Source organism: Labrus mixtus, chromosome 3, assembly GCF_963584025.1.
Source record: "Labrus mixtus chromosome 3, fLabMix1.1, whole genome shotgun sequence".
Taxonomy (NCBI): domain Eukaryota; kingdom Metazoa; phylum Chordata; class Actinopteri; order Labriformes; family Labridae; genus Labrus; species Labrus mixtus.
This window is the reverse complement of record NC_083614.1, coordinates 20,375,105-20,391,402: the sequence shown is the minus strand read 5'-3', so window position 1 is coordinate 20,391,402 and position 16,298 is coordinate 20,375,105. Positions and strand designations below refer to the sequence as shown.

General features: G+C 37.9%; 1 protein-coding gene across 2 annotated transcripts in view; it reads right to left on the bottom strand.

The window, feature by feature from the left end:
- The window catches only part of negr1 (neuronal growth regulator 1), a 141,826-nt gene that overhangs the window by 60,188 nt on the left and 65,340 nt on the right, over positions 1–16,298 (bottom strand). For both annotated transcript variants that reach the window (XM_061033731.1, XM_061033733.1), the window contains exon 3: positions 13,456–13,581. In XM_061033731.1, the coding sequence (XP_060889714.1) occupies positions 13,456–13,581 (126 nt within the window). The remainder of the gene's footprint in view (positions 1–13,455; positions 13,582–16,298) is intronic.

Below are 16,298 nucleotides of genomic sequence, written 5' to 3'. Positions count from 1 at the left end.
ATTTACCATACTGCAGATTTTCGCCTGACCAAAATAATTTCCAACACAGCAGTGTTCACTGTGAAATGTATTTATATACTGCTTTTTATAGGGGGAACAGGGGATTTGGATGGAAGTGCGGATGCTTTTGAGATGCATAGGGTTCAAACTGAGTGCACAATCAAGCAATACTGAGCTCAACATACTGTTCAGAGAGCCGCAGAGACCTGACACTGACTCAGCAATATCTTACAAAAAGGGAAGCCAAAAATCAAGACAATTCCTTTTTTCAGGAGAAGAAATACTGCCATTCTGTGCTGCCAATCTCCCCTGCAAGTGTGCTGAATGCTTATAAAAATGCCTCTTCTCTCTCCTGCAACTCGGGTGGCTTTTTATCTGCGAGCTACGGTGTCAAAAAACTTGAAACTGAAGGCAATGTCGATAATGAGCTTTCCTGTCTCCTCAAACTGTTGTGGTGGCAACAATGGGGTCCGAGAGGCTTGGCAAAGATGTATTGGTGGCAAAGGAAAGAAAAATGTTTGGAAAACAGATCCATAGACAAGCACTGGATGTGTCTGAAAACCTGAACCGTTAATATGCCAAGAGAGCACAGGGACGGAGAGATGACACAAAGGGCTCTATTTTTGTGGTGGTGCATGGCTTTGCACCCAAAGAAGAAGCACTTTTGTAACTGGGTGCACACAGTTTTTTTTTTTTTTTTTTACTTAATCCTACTGATGTGGGAGGGGATGTGCAGCACAGAGTGTGTCAGTGAAGCAATCAAATGGTGCAGACAGTGTAAGTGTGTGGTCAAAAATAACAGGGATTTATGCTCAGTAGGTTTATGTTGTGCAACGCAAAGTCTTTCACAAACCTGCAACTGTATGTTTCCCAAAGTGATGTAAACACACCAACCTAGCTTTTTGTCAGTGGTAACCTGGAAAATTTGACTTTGATATATATCTTTGGAAGTGAAAAAGAGGTGACAAAGCTTTACAATGACAGACACAGCATGGTGCTGTCAAAATCAGCTGCAATCTCAGAGATCTCCACAGGGAACATGCATAAATCTGTCATCTATCAAGTGCAAGGGAGTGTTTTGCGCTAAATTTAATATGAAATAGATGATTAGATTTAATATATAATGTTTTGGTTTATGTGAATTGTATTTGATAGAGCTATAACATACCTAGAATTACAGTTAGGACCACTGCAGAGGCATTGGATATTATCTGTTTGATTCAGTAGGTCTGCTGCTTTGTCAGTCAGCGTCTCTACTTCTAATGAAATACATTTAATCTCCCCAAAATACTGAGAGGAATAACAGCGGAATTAGTTTTTCAAAGAAGAATGGACAGAGAAGTATGTGTTTATCTTATCAGCCAGCTGTCTCTCTTATAACAATGCTGCTCAGAAATGAATACTGTGAGGAAATAATGTGATCACACTGTCGCTTGTGTTTACTAGAATGAAATCTCTTTTGGTGTAATAAAACAGTGTTATTAAATGTGTGCTTAAGGATACAAATTCCGATTTGTTTAATACAACTTGTTTAAATTATCGTGTGTTTTTCAACTGTAGATTAGACTTCGTTTTAATAGCAAGTTCTTTTCATATTGAGATCTATTAAAGAAGAGAGAAAGGGATAAGAGTGGGGAACAGCATTGTTATTGCTAATTAATCTCATTTACACCGACATTATTCAGTACATATCTGAACCATATTGGAAGGTAATTATGTCAGCAAATAGAGGAAATATATAGATCACATGGGGGGAGGGCAAATGATTTGGTCAGCTTTTTTTTTTACCACTAGTCTGCAGTATGTCTCTTTAATTAAGAAAATCAATCATAATATGGTCATAAAAGATGTCAGCCACACTACACTTAGAGATTCCCTTACATTTCAAACTATTTTTTAGGTTTATTTTGCAACTACAGCAACAAAAAAAACAAAAGTCAGTGTCTTGGCCATGCTCATCTGTGCACGGAGGGATGGCAGTGCATCCATGTCTGGTTCCTGGTATCTCTTTTCCAATGACTCTAAAATGCACTGTTCATGAGAGAGCTGAAATTAGATATATCCATTTTAATGCATGTCAACATATTGCAAACAAAGCTTTTATGGTTGTATATTGAACATAAGTGGTTCCACTGTGTCTACCTTGTTTACAGAATGATCAATGCTACCAATCATAGATCTTAAGCAGCAGTTTCTGCATGTCTGTAGTCTTTATGACGTCTGCTCTGGAAAGTTTGTTTTTATGTCAGTGAATAAGTGATATATTATAAAGTAACTAGAGTCTTCAGAATGACCTCATGTCTCAGCTCCCTGTATAGATTTTCTTGACACACACAAAGTAGCAACCTAACATGGTTGACCTATTCTCTACCCGTTATGCATGACTCCATTGTGTTTTACTGTAGTTGAGAATTGTGATATGCAGTATGTGAAAATCCACAGTGTGCTCTTTTGTCTTTTACTTGGGCAATGAAATCAAGAGCACTGACCCATGAGGCCTAGCATGCTTGATGCTCCCAATATCATTTAGCAAATGACTTGAGTTAAATGCAGTGGTTTCCAAAGAGAAGCACTCAGGCTTTATTTGGTACATACTTGGAAACCCAATTAATCATGTATTTCCACCGGGGGAATTCGGTTGCACACGGTTTTGTTAAATCAATCAATGCCCCCTCAAAAAAAAGAATGCACAGCTTTTTCTTAAACATGAAATACATGCATAGCATGCATCGATAAGGAGGTGGCGAATTGTAAGATATGCAAGATCAAAACAGAGAAAATCCCTTTGGTACAAAAACACCGGTTTACATATCTTTACATGTGTATACAGTATATTCACTGACAATAAAAAAATCCTTGCTGCTTTAGATACAAGTAAAGATACAAACTCCTCTTGTGTTGGTGTTGTTTATCTGATAGTAAGTCATGATTTTGATGTTACTTTAATGTGACATGTAACATCATTCCATAGAGTAAAAACATTTATAAAAACAGGACAATGTTACAAAGCAGTAAGCCATGAGCTGTACTGTGATAAAAAGAATTCTACAAAACTGCACACACCAACTTCGAGTATGTACAGTGAATGGTTCTTTCAATTCATTCTGACAGCACTTTTATTTTAAATGGCCCAACAGTAGAGTTTTATTTTAAATGGCCCTAGAGTTGTTATTATTGCCAGCGAGACAGCTTAACTCTATCAGAGATCTCAGATTCACCTGATAGTGTTTGACTCGATTTTCTCCAGAGTTGTGTTCTTAAAGGCAGCTGGTCACATGCCATCTCCTGATGTACATTTTTATGGCACCATTGATCACACTATCTTTTCTTTCCCGTGGCCTCAAGTTATACAGCCTGAAGGATCCTAGAATCTTCAATAAGTCTGTATTTGTTCAAACTAACTTGTATGAATAGAGATTTATGTTAACTTTATGTTTGAAGTCTCCACACAGTCACAAAATACAATGGTTAAACACGTTTATTAATATAAATGATAAGGAACTATAAGTAGCAAGAATGCATGGTGCTGAAGATGGGACCATGGCAGAAAAGTTAATTGCTGTAATTATTTTAGTTTTTGTTCAAATGTGGATATGTGGAAACAGTATCCTGCACATATCACTGTGCTACATGTGCAGACAAATGGGGGGTCGCAACAGGAGTTTTTGTTTTGTTATTATATGTCTTTTGTGGTATTTGTATGTCTATATGTAAGCAATGATCATTCGGATCTGATCTTAATTTACCTATGTTTGAAACATATTTTAGGTTTTGCTACAGGAAGACATAAAGCGAAAAGGCGTCATTAATTGCTGACCTGGGAAAGACAAAGGGATTGTAATTATGTTCCTTAGAAGGGTTTCTGAATAGCCTGCTTAAATTATTACTGCTAACAGTTCTTACTGTGCTGAGAAAAAAGTCTGTTCAGTTCACAATTCGTACACTGGAAATGCAAAGCTCCATATAACTGGAGAAATAATGAGAATCAGGTGTTAGTAATAATGACTGTACCCTTAAGTGCTATCCACATGTTGCATAAAGGCTTCCAATTATGATGGAGCTATATATTACCATTTGAAAGTTTGGAGTGAATTGTTCAGTCTTTTGCCCTGAAAATAAATCTAATGACAACTTTGAGGTGGCCAAACATTACTCAAGCCTCCAAGAGAGTTTAAATCCAATGAGGTGGGGTGTGAGATTAAAGTCAAGTCCATAAAAACTTTTGTTCTGAGACTGTGCACATCAGAGGGAAGTCAGATATACAAACTTCATTTAATTGAAACAACATCAAGCATAAGTAAAGCATCAGTTAATGAGTAACTCAAGCAGGCATGTAATGTTAAGACTTCCCACGGTGCAGTTTTGATTGGAGAGAAAGTGGAGAGAAATGGCTTAATCCCAGTTTCTGTCTTTGCTGTCAAATACATTCCCACACTAAAGACAAATTCTGATAAAGATGGTAGAGACATCCAAAAGATAGTCCACATTGCACAAAGTTATGATTGCATCGATACGGTAGAAATAAAAGTGAAGAAATATAGGAAAAAATGAATACATAAAGGAACAAATTAAAAGAAATGCAAGCCAAAAAAGTCAGGGAAACTTCAGTTTTAAGAACTAAAGAACTTCAGTCGAAAAACAAATTTGTTAATGGTCTGGTAGATTTCAGAGTTGGATCACTGAATGTCTTAATTTGGACCAATTACTGAACCAATCAGCTCCATGCTGCCGAAACATTCATCTCAAGAAACTAATACTAGTTCTGGCTGGCGATGCAACTATACATGAATACCTCCCTTCAGCTTTTTGTGAGTCTTGAAAGACTCACGACAGATTTTACTTGAGACTTGATTTATTTATGTCTATCTTTATTTTGAGAAGTCTTGGTTGAGTTCACACTTGGCCCATTTTAAAACCCACACACGCCAAATACCCAAACCCTAAACACTCACTGCACTAGTTATTTTGGATTTATGAAAACCTAACATTGTAAAACATTGCAGACATTCTGTGTGGCTAGTTCAATACTATATCTGATCTTACAGCTCATGACTGGCCTTTTTGGGGGGGTAGATGTAGGCGTTTGTTAAAAACTTGTAAGTACCTCTGAAACAAATAGCCAAATTTTCATTCGAAGAAAACCTAATTAGGTGGCAGTCTTTCTTGATAAATGAATGCCAGTTTATTTTTCTCAGGGAAGATCCAGTTGCATCATCCTGCCTCGGCTGCAAATGGTATTCCTATCGATTAGAGCACTAAGGGGGCTCTGCAAAGGTCATACAAGCCATTAAACAAGAATTGCATCCTTGATATGTACTTTGAAGACCATTATATGCTGAGTGTTCAACCTTGACATTACAGTAAACAAAAACAGGAGGTAGCCTTATTTTTCCTTAAAAAAAAAATATGAACAATAAAAGATGGGAGAAAACAGCCAGTGCTGTTGGTGTTATTGTTGAAAAAACCACTAAGTGACCTTCAAGAAGTTGTGTGTGAGTGCATGCTAAGAGAAATTTGAGAGACTGACAAAGACCTAACTCACCTGAGGGAGATGTCACTCCAAGCAAATTAAAGAAATCATAGCAAGGTTAATTTCACATTCAGTGCCAATGCTGGCTAAGTCCTGTTGCAGTAAGCAATTTCCCACACTGTGTAGGGGAGCTGCGCGCACGCTTCCTTCAGGGCTGCACTACACAGATAGGGCAGGCATCGCTGAGGAATCCATTATAGCATAGAGCAGCATTTTCTACATCAATTTATCCTTTTAACTCCTGAAAATGGAGAACAACCCACGCTGCTACATTGTGTGCGGCTGCCTTCTGGTCCCGACTCAAGGTGTGGGCCAGAGCTAGGGGTAGAATAAAAGTCTAAGAGCCTGCTGGATGTGCGCATACTGTGTTGATACATAACCCTTACCCTGCTCCCTGACTGTCAATCGGAGGTCACTAAAATCCAGAGAGGGTAGCTGTGCCAAAGGAGCCTAAAGTCATGTCCAAATGTGTGTGCTGTGGCTTAAGTAACCTGTAGAATTACCTCACTGATTCTTTCTGATGTAGACAGGGGAACACAGTTTCAGCTGCTGGACCTAACAGGGCGAAAAGATCTATCTGACGGTATAGCCCCTTTCACACAAACTGTACTCCAGAAAAATTCACAACACTGTCAGGAAAGGCATTATGTCAAGGCCAGTGTCCAACTGCTCACCCTGACTTCAGGCAAACATTTTCCTGCCTTTCCACTTAGGAAAAAGGAAGCGAAAAGTTTGGGTGAACCAATGTGTGACTGAGCAGGTAATAGGCTGGAACATTAACTGCAGTGGAGGGGGGCAAGATGATTGTTTAAATTGTGCAAAATTTTGCTACTCTATATTCCATTACTGCTCACCTCAGTTGCCTACATTTGGTTTTCCACCCTGTCTTTTGTATTGCAGAAACATTCTTAAAGATAATGTGTTAAACACAAGTTCCGAGAGCTCGTCTAACGCAATCTCGTACTTTGACAGGACATGTTTGAAAGGCTAGTCCTGAAAATTTCAGAATACATGTGTGAAAATGGCTAATTATATCAATATAATTTAGTTTAATAGTGTGACAGTCGACAATGATTTTTTTTTATTGAATTTTCAACTTGTACAATAAAAAAAAACACTTTATGATATACAAATTACAAAACAGAGGAAAGCCCCTGCATTTAGCAGAATATTGTTTAAACAGTACATTTGTTTTTTTTTTGCATTTGAATTGTTGCATGGCACAATCTATTGGTTTGACTTCAAGTCTACCAAATTTCTACATTACTAAGAGTGTTAATTTGTTAAATATAAAAACATTATAACATTTTTCTACCCCCCGAAAAGTGGTGAGGACAGAAATATGTAGGTAACATGAAGTGCATTAGATGAATATTGAATAAGATAATGGAGGTTAGATTACATTTCACATCAAATCACAAGAAGATTCATACATATCATTTTTTTTTCTCTTCTTTCTTAAGCCGTCTGTCACACCCCCACCCACCACATGACACAAACCAATGGCACATACACAGCAAAAAATACAAATACAGATAAATAAAGAAAGAAAACAAAAATGACAAAAAGGAATAAACTTAATATAAACATATCTGTAAGGCAGTAGTTATAATTCCTGGATAACAGTGCCACATTTTCCCAAACTCTTTTTCAACCAATGGGCTCCTGCAAGTGCTTTTAATCTAAATTCCAAACATTGGTCACACCCATAGATGGACATGTCACTTCCTGAAGTTTCCTATTAGACACAAAGCCCTCACCTTTGGTTTTGATGGATATACTGTATATTTAATGAGTGGGTGTGGAGGAAGAGCACCTTTCCATGGGACCCCATGAGCAAGCAAAACTGACTTAAGCTGCAGATAAAAGAAAAATTAAGTTCATGTTTTTTTTTTACTATACTATGAAATTAGACTCTATAATTTAACAACTGAACCAAAAGTTCCCTCGATACCACAGCTCAACTTTTCTTATTAATTAAGTGTGTTGGCCGCCTCAGTGTGTGGAGCTGAATCAATCTGTCGGGTTTGGCCTACACATGAATACTTATCACACTGCAATCAGTGTGTGAAATTCAGAAGAAAGAAAGTCTTAGTATTCACTCATTTCACTTGTGAATTCACAAAGATTTGATGAGATACAAGCATGGCACTAAACTGAGCAAAGATCAAATGTAGATATATTTTTCTATACATATTGATAAGGTTAGTATGATGGTGGCAAAGTGAGCCAATTCTGAAGAATAACAAATACTACCGCTGACCTTTAACTTCCCACGTCACTGACCGTGGGAGGCTTTGTAAAACTTAGACAGACTGCTGCTACTATGAATTAAATATGAACATATAATATATGTATTTATAGAAATAATAATGCAGTGTCACTCTTTAAAAAAAAAATAAACACCTTGGACCAATGCTGACCAAACCCATACATTAAATAATGGGGTTGTCTGACTGAACACTAACCAATGTAGAAATCATTCAGATCTGTCTCTTAAGGTATTCATACTTATTGATTTTATTTTTAAAGAATCACAAAATTTACTGGTTTTGTGACAGCAACTCCATCTTTGGGTTGGTTTTACTGAACAGGAACATTTGAGAAGGTCACCTCAGGCCTCCAAGCATTTGTAATGGGAATATTTTCATTTATTGTTGGACATTTTCTTATACACAAGACTCATTGATTGGTCAAGAAATAATCAAAACAGTTAAGTTAAAAAACGTTTCTTATAATGTCTCTTATGTGTACCCATTCACACAGATTCTTCTTCAAAAAGTGGAAGGGTGTAAAATGAAAAGTCACTGCCTGGAAAGACATCATTCATGGCTGCCGACTGCCATTAAACATGTATAGTGTGGCAGTAAGTCAATATCACATTTCAGTTAAAAAGGTCTGCTATTCATCATGTTACAGAGACTCCAATAAAGCATGTGCCCATTGAGCACCTCTTTAGTTCACAATTCAGGGGCTCAACAGCTGAAAGGGGACTTGTTGGAAATGGTTCCTGCTGTTGATATCTGATATTTGAAATGCAGCGCCTAACTCTCTGTCTTTCACCTCCCATCATGTCCAAAGCATGCTAAAGCCTCAGCCCTTCAACTATGAATCAGTTCTTCGCAGTCTATAAGAAAAGGAACCAAGTGAATGAGAGATCCCTGGTGAACACCGGGCCATAAATTTGCTCAGCATCACTTAAAGAGCTGCCACATTCCAGTGCAACCTGGCAGGCAGAACTCAGGGTACGCAGCCAAACAAATTCAGGTTTGAAATTCCTTCACATAGAAAGTGAAGTTCAGCACCAAGCTACGGTACACATACTGTTTTGAATTGTCAGAGTAAAGAAATCTACTGTTTATACTCTGCAGATATGTTTTGGGGAAGCTATGTCATCCTCTTAAATAAAATACAAAAATATACAGTTATGTGCTTGACACATTTACAGTTTAGCTGCATTGGAACGAGGGAGAGAAAAATGTGTCCCGACTGAGTGCTATCACAGGAAACAATCAAATATGTATTCTAGTATTCTAGTCAGCCTTTCCAAAAGGTCACACTTCTATCCCCCGGATTCAAATCTCAATGGAAAAAGCTTATCAAAGCAATTTTGCCCGGAGAGTCTACCCAACCATACCAGACTGAAACAGACTATGTTAAAGGCTATCCCCCCTCCCCTCCCTTTGACCTATGGAAGAGTGGTGAGGTAGCACAATACAGTACTCCAAGTCAAGGCAGAAGCGTGAAAGGCTGACATGTCACTCTTACTGTTATAAGCTTCAGAGTAAAGTAAGTTGCCATGTCAAGAGCTAAATTGATACAGACAGAGCAGCTGAGGAGTATTACCAATGTCCATCTTTTCATGGCATTTGTGTGTTTAAACCCAGCTCAAAGCTCATAAGTTCAATGAGAACATGCTTTAAAGAAATCAAAAGCCTCAGGAAGGAGCTACAGGGTTGGAAATTATTACCTTGATACACATAAGTTAACTAAGCACTACTAGGCAGTTTCCCATGAGTTCCCTTCAACTTGTGACTGAGCTGCAGGACTAGAACAGTCAGGGGTTGAATGCTTGCTCAAGGGTTAGGGAGAGCATTACACACTCACTTTCCACATGGCTTTCCACTTATAAGCATCCTCGTTATGCAGCCTGCCTGAGCTCCTGAAACTTCACTGTCAGGATAATTTTTTACACGGATAATTAAACTGTTACATAAAAATGCAATGATATTTTAAGCACATCAAGATTCAGACATATGCTGTCTCCCAGTAACATGTCAACAAAGATGATCTGTGTGTTACAAGTGCTCGCTTCTGTTTTGCACCGCTTTCTAATTGAGGAATATGCATCGACTTCATATGCGCGCATACTGAGCCAAATTATGGTCTCCATAAACAGTTTATGGCCACACTTCACTGGGTGCACTAAGTTTATTATTAGCTGGCAGTTTGTTGGCTGGCAAGGAAGGGAAGAGGAGGAGAAAAAAATGCAAACACAAAACGGTCAAAGTGGGAATAGGAAGTTGACAGTCAGTCAGGGCAATTTATCATTCTGTCAAACTTCACTGACTGCTGCAGCAGAACTATCTACTTTATGAACCCCTACCCCCCACCAACTCCAACATGGCTGATGTTGAAGAGAGAAGGGCCAGCGAATAAAACCTGCCATGTAGAAATGTTACAGCCATTTCACTTGCGTGGTTTCAAACTGTTATAGCAATTACTGCTGTCACATATAAGCAGCACAACTTTAGTGCTGTTCATGCAACAGTAGAATTACGATTTGTGGTAATTGGTACAATATGCTTTGCAAAACTCGTGGTTTGATACATTCATGACACAATGAATTTGTTGGAAAATTTACTGTGTAAATCGAATCTGTTATTCCATTATGATCTCTTTTTTTTTTGCCTTTATTGGTGAAATAACACAACAAACAGTGATATAAAGCACAAAAAGAAAAGAAAAAAGATGACAAGACAGTGAAAGTTGTACAGACATATAAAGTAATGGATGGATTTAAGAATTGGTGATTTCTGTCATGAGAAGAAAGAGAAAGAAAAAAAAGAAATTAGAAACTGTGTTTACCCTTAAGTGGTTATCATGATGAAAGCAAAGGAAAAGAATGTGTTTATATGGACACAAAAATATAGCCTTTAGACATACATGCAATATTCATGCACACATCAGAGTATCATAGTTAAGGCTGCCTTAACTCCCATTGTAGATTTAAAAGAAAAAAGAAAAATAAATCCAGCAGCTCCGGATGCTGTTGTAAGCTCTGTTTGGATCCGCCCCCCCCAGGTTTAGGCCAAACGTGATCTGTGGAAGCGCAACTTTTCTCCGTTTCATCTCACCATGTCTGTGTCAGACAGGTATCACTATCAGGTGGTGGTTATGTGTGACAACAATCAGAAATGTATCGTCAGTAACGTAACAGCCTGCTGTAGTCTGTAGCTGCAAACTTAGACATACAAACTCCATTACAGAGCGTTGTGTTGGGTTACTGGATGTAACTCCAGTTCCATGAGTATGTGCATAGCTCTTTCACAGGCTTCACTATTGGTTTGGTAACAAATATTGTTATTTGAAATGATGTAGCTTTTTATATTACAGTCAGTTATATTCAGATTTTTAAAATAACTTTCTAAACTAAATCAAGATGTAGAATGTGTGTATTGTATTTAATTTTTCATGTTTTAAGGAAAAACTGTGAGGTTTTTCTGCGTAAATCTTTAATGAAGAAAACAAGGTAAAACAAATTGGACACTGTGCAGGCCAAAAGCTGACAAACTTCAGTTGGCCTTTTAAAACTGACATTTAAGGTTAATTTGTGAAATGGCTTTAAGATCACTTTTTTAAGATCACTTTCCCAAAAGGACTAGAGAATTACTTTTTTTCCATGCAGTAATGACTTTTTTACAATTCCTTAAATGTCATTTGAGTTTTGTTTACTTGTAAGTCTTCATAATGGTAGTTCAAGTAAAGTTCAGTTGGTTGTTGCAGGTCTACTCTCGTTCATAACTGGGGTAAATATTTCCATATCCTGACTGTGCACATTCAGGTGGCATGTGCACAGTTTAGAGCAGACTGCTCTGCATATCCAACAGTTTTAATGGAATTTCATCAATAGGTAATTAGCCTATTACAACCTTTGAGTTGTACCCCATCCTTTAAACAAATCACCCTCACTACAATAACCAACTCAAAGATCCAATGGCAAATGGCTTCTTTTCTGATGTGCTAGGAAACAGTCTGTGATTACATTTAGTCCCGGGCCCTTTCATTTGACCAGCGTATCATTTCTTCCCTGGCATACTTCAAAGTCCGGACACTTCAAAGTAGAATGACTGACTGCCACTCGGACTCTGAGGACGGCTCTTTTGATCATCTTCTGAAAACTCCCAGAACGCAATCAGGCCAACCACCAGAGAGGAGGATTTGACAGCCATAAGATAAATGCAGTCATCCTCACAGCTATCTGATAAGCCCAGCAGGCTCTAATCCATTAATATGAAAATGAGGGAGGACTAGAAGGGGCTGGGTGGGGGCCTTTTGCAGCAACAGTTAAATGCTGTGGAATGAGTTTTCAAAGGGAGGACTCAGTATTCAAAGAGCTTAATGATAAGTCTTCTCTTTATATCAGCCACCTAAATAAATTATATTGATAATACTAATAGATATTCTTCACAAGTGCACCTTAAATTATATTCTACAAATTACCATATCGGAGTTCTGTGTGAAGTGATGAGAGCTGTCATACTTTTAATAAAAAGTCTTCACTTCTTATCAGCATGTATCATTGCACTATAGAGCAGAATAAGCTCCAGTGACACATGAATGTCCGCCTTGAGCAAGAAACATGATCCATGGACTATCGTTTGTTGTTTGTTAATGTTACAAAAGTAGCATTTCTAAATGGAAGTGTAGAAGAATGAAGTATGAAATAGCAACAGTTTGAGAAGATATCAATTTGTTTTGAATACTGATACAATTATCTCCAAATTATGGATCATGTTGTTTTTGTATTTGTGAAACTAACACTGTTGACATCCTGCTGTTGTTGTTTACAGTTAGCACTTAGCCGTCCAACTTTTATTAACCTGTGCAATCATACAGGGAACATAGGCTACTCAAAAGAATGTTTACTGGGGGAAAAAATCAATGCACACAACTTAGATAGTATCATAAATATCCAAATGCAGCCATTTTTTTTTAATTTGTGCAGATATTATTTTAGTAATTCACGCAATATGTGGTTGCATTAGTTATCTCATTAGTACATTAAAGGACACACCCAACATGCAGCACATATCTAACATCTTTGGGTAAAAAAAATCAAAAAAATATTAGAGTGCATTCCTATTCCTTCAAATGTCATTTCAAATTTTAAATGCATTATGTACTTAATAAAATAAAACAGATACAAAAATATCACGATAGGGAAGCCAAGGAAAGCTAGGAAGCATACAATATATGTAAACAGTGAAGTCAAGCCCAGGGGAACATAAACAGCTAAGTCAATGTAAGAGCATCATCTCAAAGAAAGACTGAGTGGTTCATAGAAAAAGAACTAATAAGCTGCCATTACTTCTCCTTTGAATCGCACAGTATTAGATGGCAACAGCATTGTAGTAGCTCACACAGTATATCCATTATACTGCATGTTCACTTGAATGTATTATTACATATCTCCATTCCCCCTCCTCACCCTGTCACAAATCCATCCAACCTCATCCATCTCTTGCCCCATCCCCTCCCCCTTCATCTGCAACGTAACTACCACTTCTCTCTGACACTCAGTCTCTCACCTATTGATCCTGTGCATGCTCCCTCATTTCCTTTCTCTATTCATCCATCCCTCTGTCCATCCATCCGTTTGTCCGTTCATTAGCATAGGTTTGAGAGAGGTGAAGTGAACTCACCTAATGGGGTGATATGTCTCCAGGAAATGGTTGGCTCAGGTTTCCCGCTGGCTGTGCAGATGAGCGACACATTGCTGCCCTCGTTTACCGTGATGTCAGAGGAAATGTCATATATCTTGGGAGGAACTGGAAAAGATATGAAACAAAAATCAGACACAACATTAGCATTTCAAATCTGCAACCTCTAGGTTTCATCGTGGTATTATTTGTAAAACATATTACATTGGCGGTAAAGGAAGGCAGGGGCAATATCTTGACACGGTGTTCTAGTTTTGAGCCAGGAGATAAAGTATGTGCTATTTTTAAATGACCCCTAACGTTAGGTAAAATCATACCAAGCACCTTAGATTCAAACACCATCATTCAGCCTTGCATGCAAGTCTTGTTAAATGCTCTCAGTAGGGGGGAACATTTTGATCTCCCCCTTTCAAATCACTAGTTTCCAACCACTCTGATGACATTTTCAGCCAACACGAACTGATGCAATCTTTCTTCTAAAGAAGAAAAAAAAACTACCCATAACAAGCCATCTTAGTAATGGAAAGCATAGCCTGTTTTGATAGGGATTAAGACGCAAAGTGTTATAGATTTGGCACAAAAAAAAACTAAATAAAAATGCTTTCAAAAAAACAAAACAAGTATTTGTGACTTTTAAGTAGACAGATAGTTTGCTGTTTAGGCTAGTGGATAGGCTAATTAGCTGTTGTAGTTTCAGTTAGAAAATCGTGCTGCAATCCAAGGTCAAACATTTTCAAATTTTTATGGCTAAAAAACAACATCAACAGATGTACAAAATAACAGGGAAAAAAATAATAATTTGTACTGCGACTGGATTGTGTTGGGTGTTAACCTGCTAGCTAACGTAGCTTGCTAGCAAATGTTAGCCAGACAGTAAAGTCAGCCTTACAGTAAATGATATACTCAGGCATTAAAAAAAAATGAGATCATCATATGATTGAATAATTTGTGTTCATTTCATAGACGCTTAGTTAAATATTTAATGAGCAGTGATTAAGCAGTCAACCGTAACTAGCTTTAATGTTTATTGATAAAGCTTGGCACAGTCAGTAAGTCCCACACACAAAGGTTTGCAGTCGGCGCCGTCATTCATAAGAACAATAGAGGACCTTTTTAAATCACTAAGCACAGATTGAGGTGTGGGCAGTGATTCATTTGTCTGGATCCAGTTTGGTGGCAAGGTATTCCGAAAAAGGCTTCTTTTTTTTTTTTTTAGAAAGAAAGAAAAGCAGCATTCTTGTTTCTATTGAGGGAAGCGCATCAACAGTCCCTGCTGGACATCACTTACAATCATAATTGACAAGTTTCTGGTCAATTATTCTCTTGGAGTTCTGATGTTAAAAGCTTCGGTATTTCTGCTTTCCGCTTCCACATTCAGGAATGCATGCAGCAAACCACAAAGGTATTTAAGCACACTGGGCTAAGCACACATGTAGGCACATGAGCGCACGCACACACACATACAGGCTTATGAAACACTATTTTAATCAGCAAGATTTGAATCTCTGAGGGAGCTCTTCTGCAGTGGACTGTGCTATACAATAATGGATTCTCAAGACGTCCGTGGCCTCAAACTATTCTGCCCTCTGATCCCTCCTGATGCCTGCTCAAAGAAGTAACAAAAGAAAAGTGGATTCAACAATTTTCAGAGCTCCTCTTCAAACCCACCAACACTTTTTAGTCACATGGTGTCTTTTGTCATTCAGTACTGTCCAGTTTAGCTGCATCCACCCTCATTTTCTCCTCCTCACTCTGTAAAGAGCAAATAATGCAGGATTTTGCCAAGAGCATACAGAGTGAATAATGACAGTATCACATATTGTTTGATTACTTCTAGATTGAATAAGAATCACCCTGTTGAACTTCTCAATTGTTTTTGACCAATTTAGTAAAGAAAGAGGAAACTATTTCCTGAGCTTTCAGATGCTCCACAATAAGAAACTTTTAATCGATCATCTATCTTCAACATTAATCCCATAAACCTTCTCTATAACCTGACTGCACTTGCGCTCTAACTGTATAATAAAAGCAAATAGCCGTCAGACAAATAAGATGGTGAATCATTAAAAGCATCAATACCCATATACAGTTACTGGATCCTGTATATCGCTCAAGGAATTAGAAGTCCATGATTCATAAATTGGACCAACCGACCAGCCCAGCACAACCCTCAATGATATACTGAACAAGAAAATATTCTGTTGTGTGGATGGATAGGAGTCTTTTTTAGATCAACAGATCTGAATGAGATGAGAGTGGCAGACCTTGGGCGGGAGAGGACCGGAGGCGATGTTGAATCTAGGTTATTGCTTGTCAGACTCCAGTGTTTACTTGCTGTAGGACCCCACTGTTGACACATCTCCTCAGTGTCTGATAGCACAAAATTGAAAATGTTGGGGTTGTCTACTGATCCTATCTCTCCCTGGCAGGGACTGAAAGGGTTTTTCAAAGGTTCAGATGAAGAGTCCTCATTTTTTTTTCTCTTTTTAAGCTCACAGCTATAGTTGCCTAGTTGAATTACTGTATAAGAAAATAGCAAGTAAGTTTGAGAAACAAGAGGAGAAGATCAATAGATAACAGTCAAACTTTGATCTGAAAAGTACAGAAATGTATTCACCAGACTAAAAAACCTTCACTTTGTTCCATCCCTTTAGACACTGTTGTAATCAGAAACCACAAAACATGAGGCATGAATTGCATCCAAACTTTCTCTGGATATAAGGTAAGACAGTGGATATGATAGAGGCATTTAGAAGGATATGTCAATTTCAAAATTACGTCCAGATTAAGAAATTTCAACAACAAGTGTATTTTTTATTTGATCA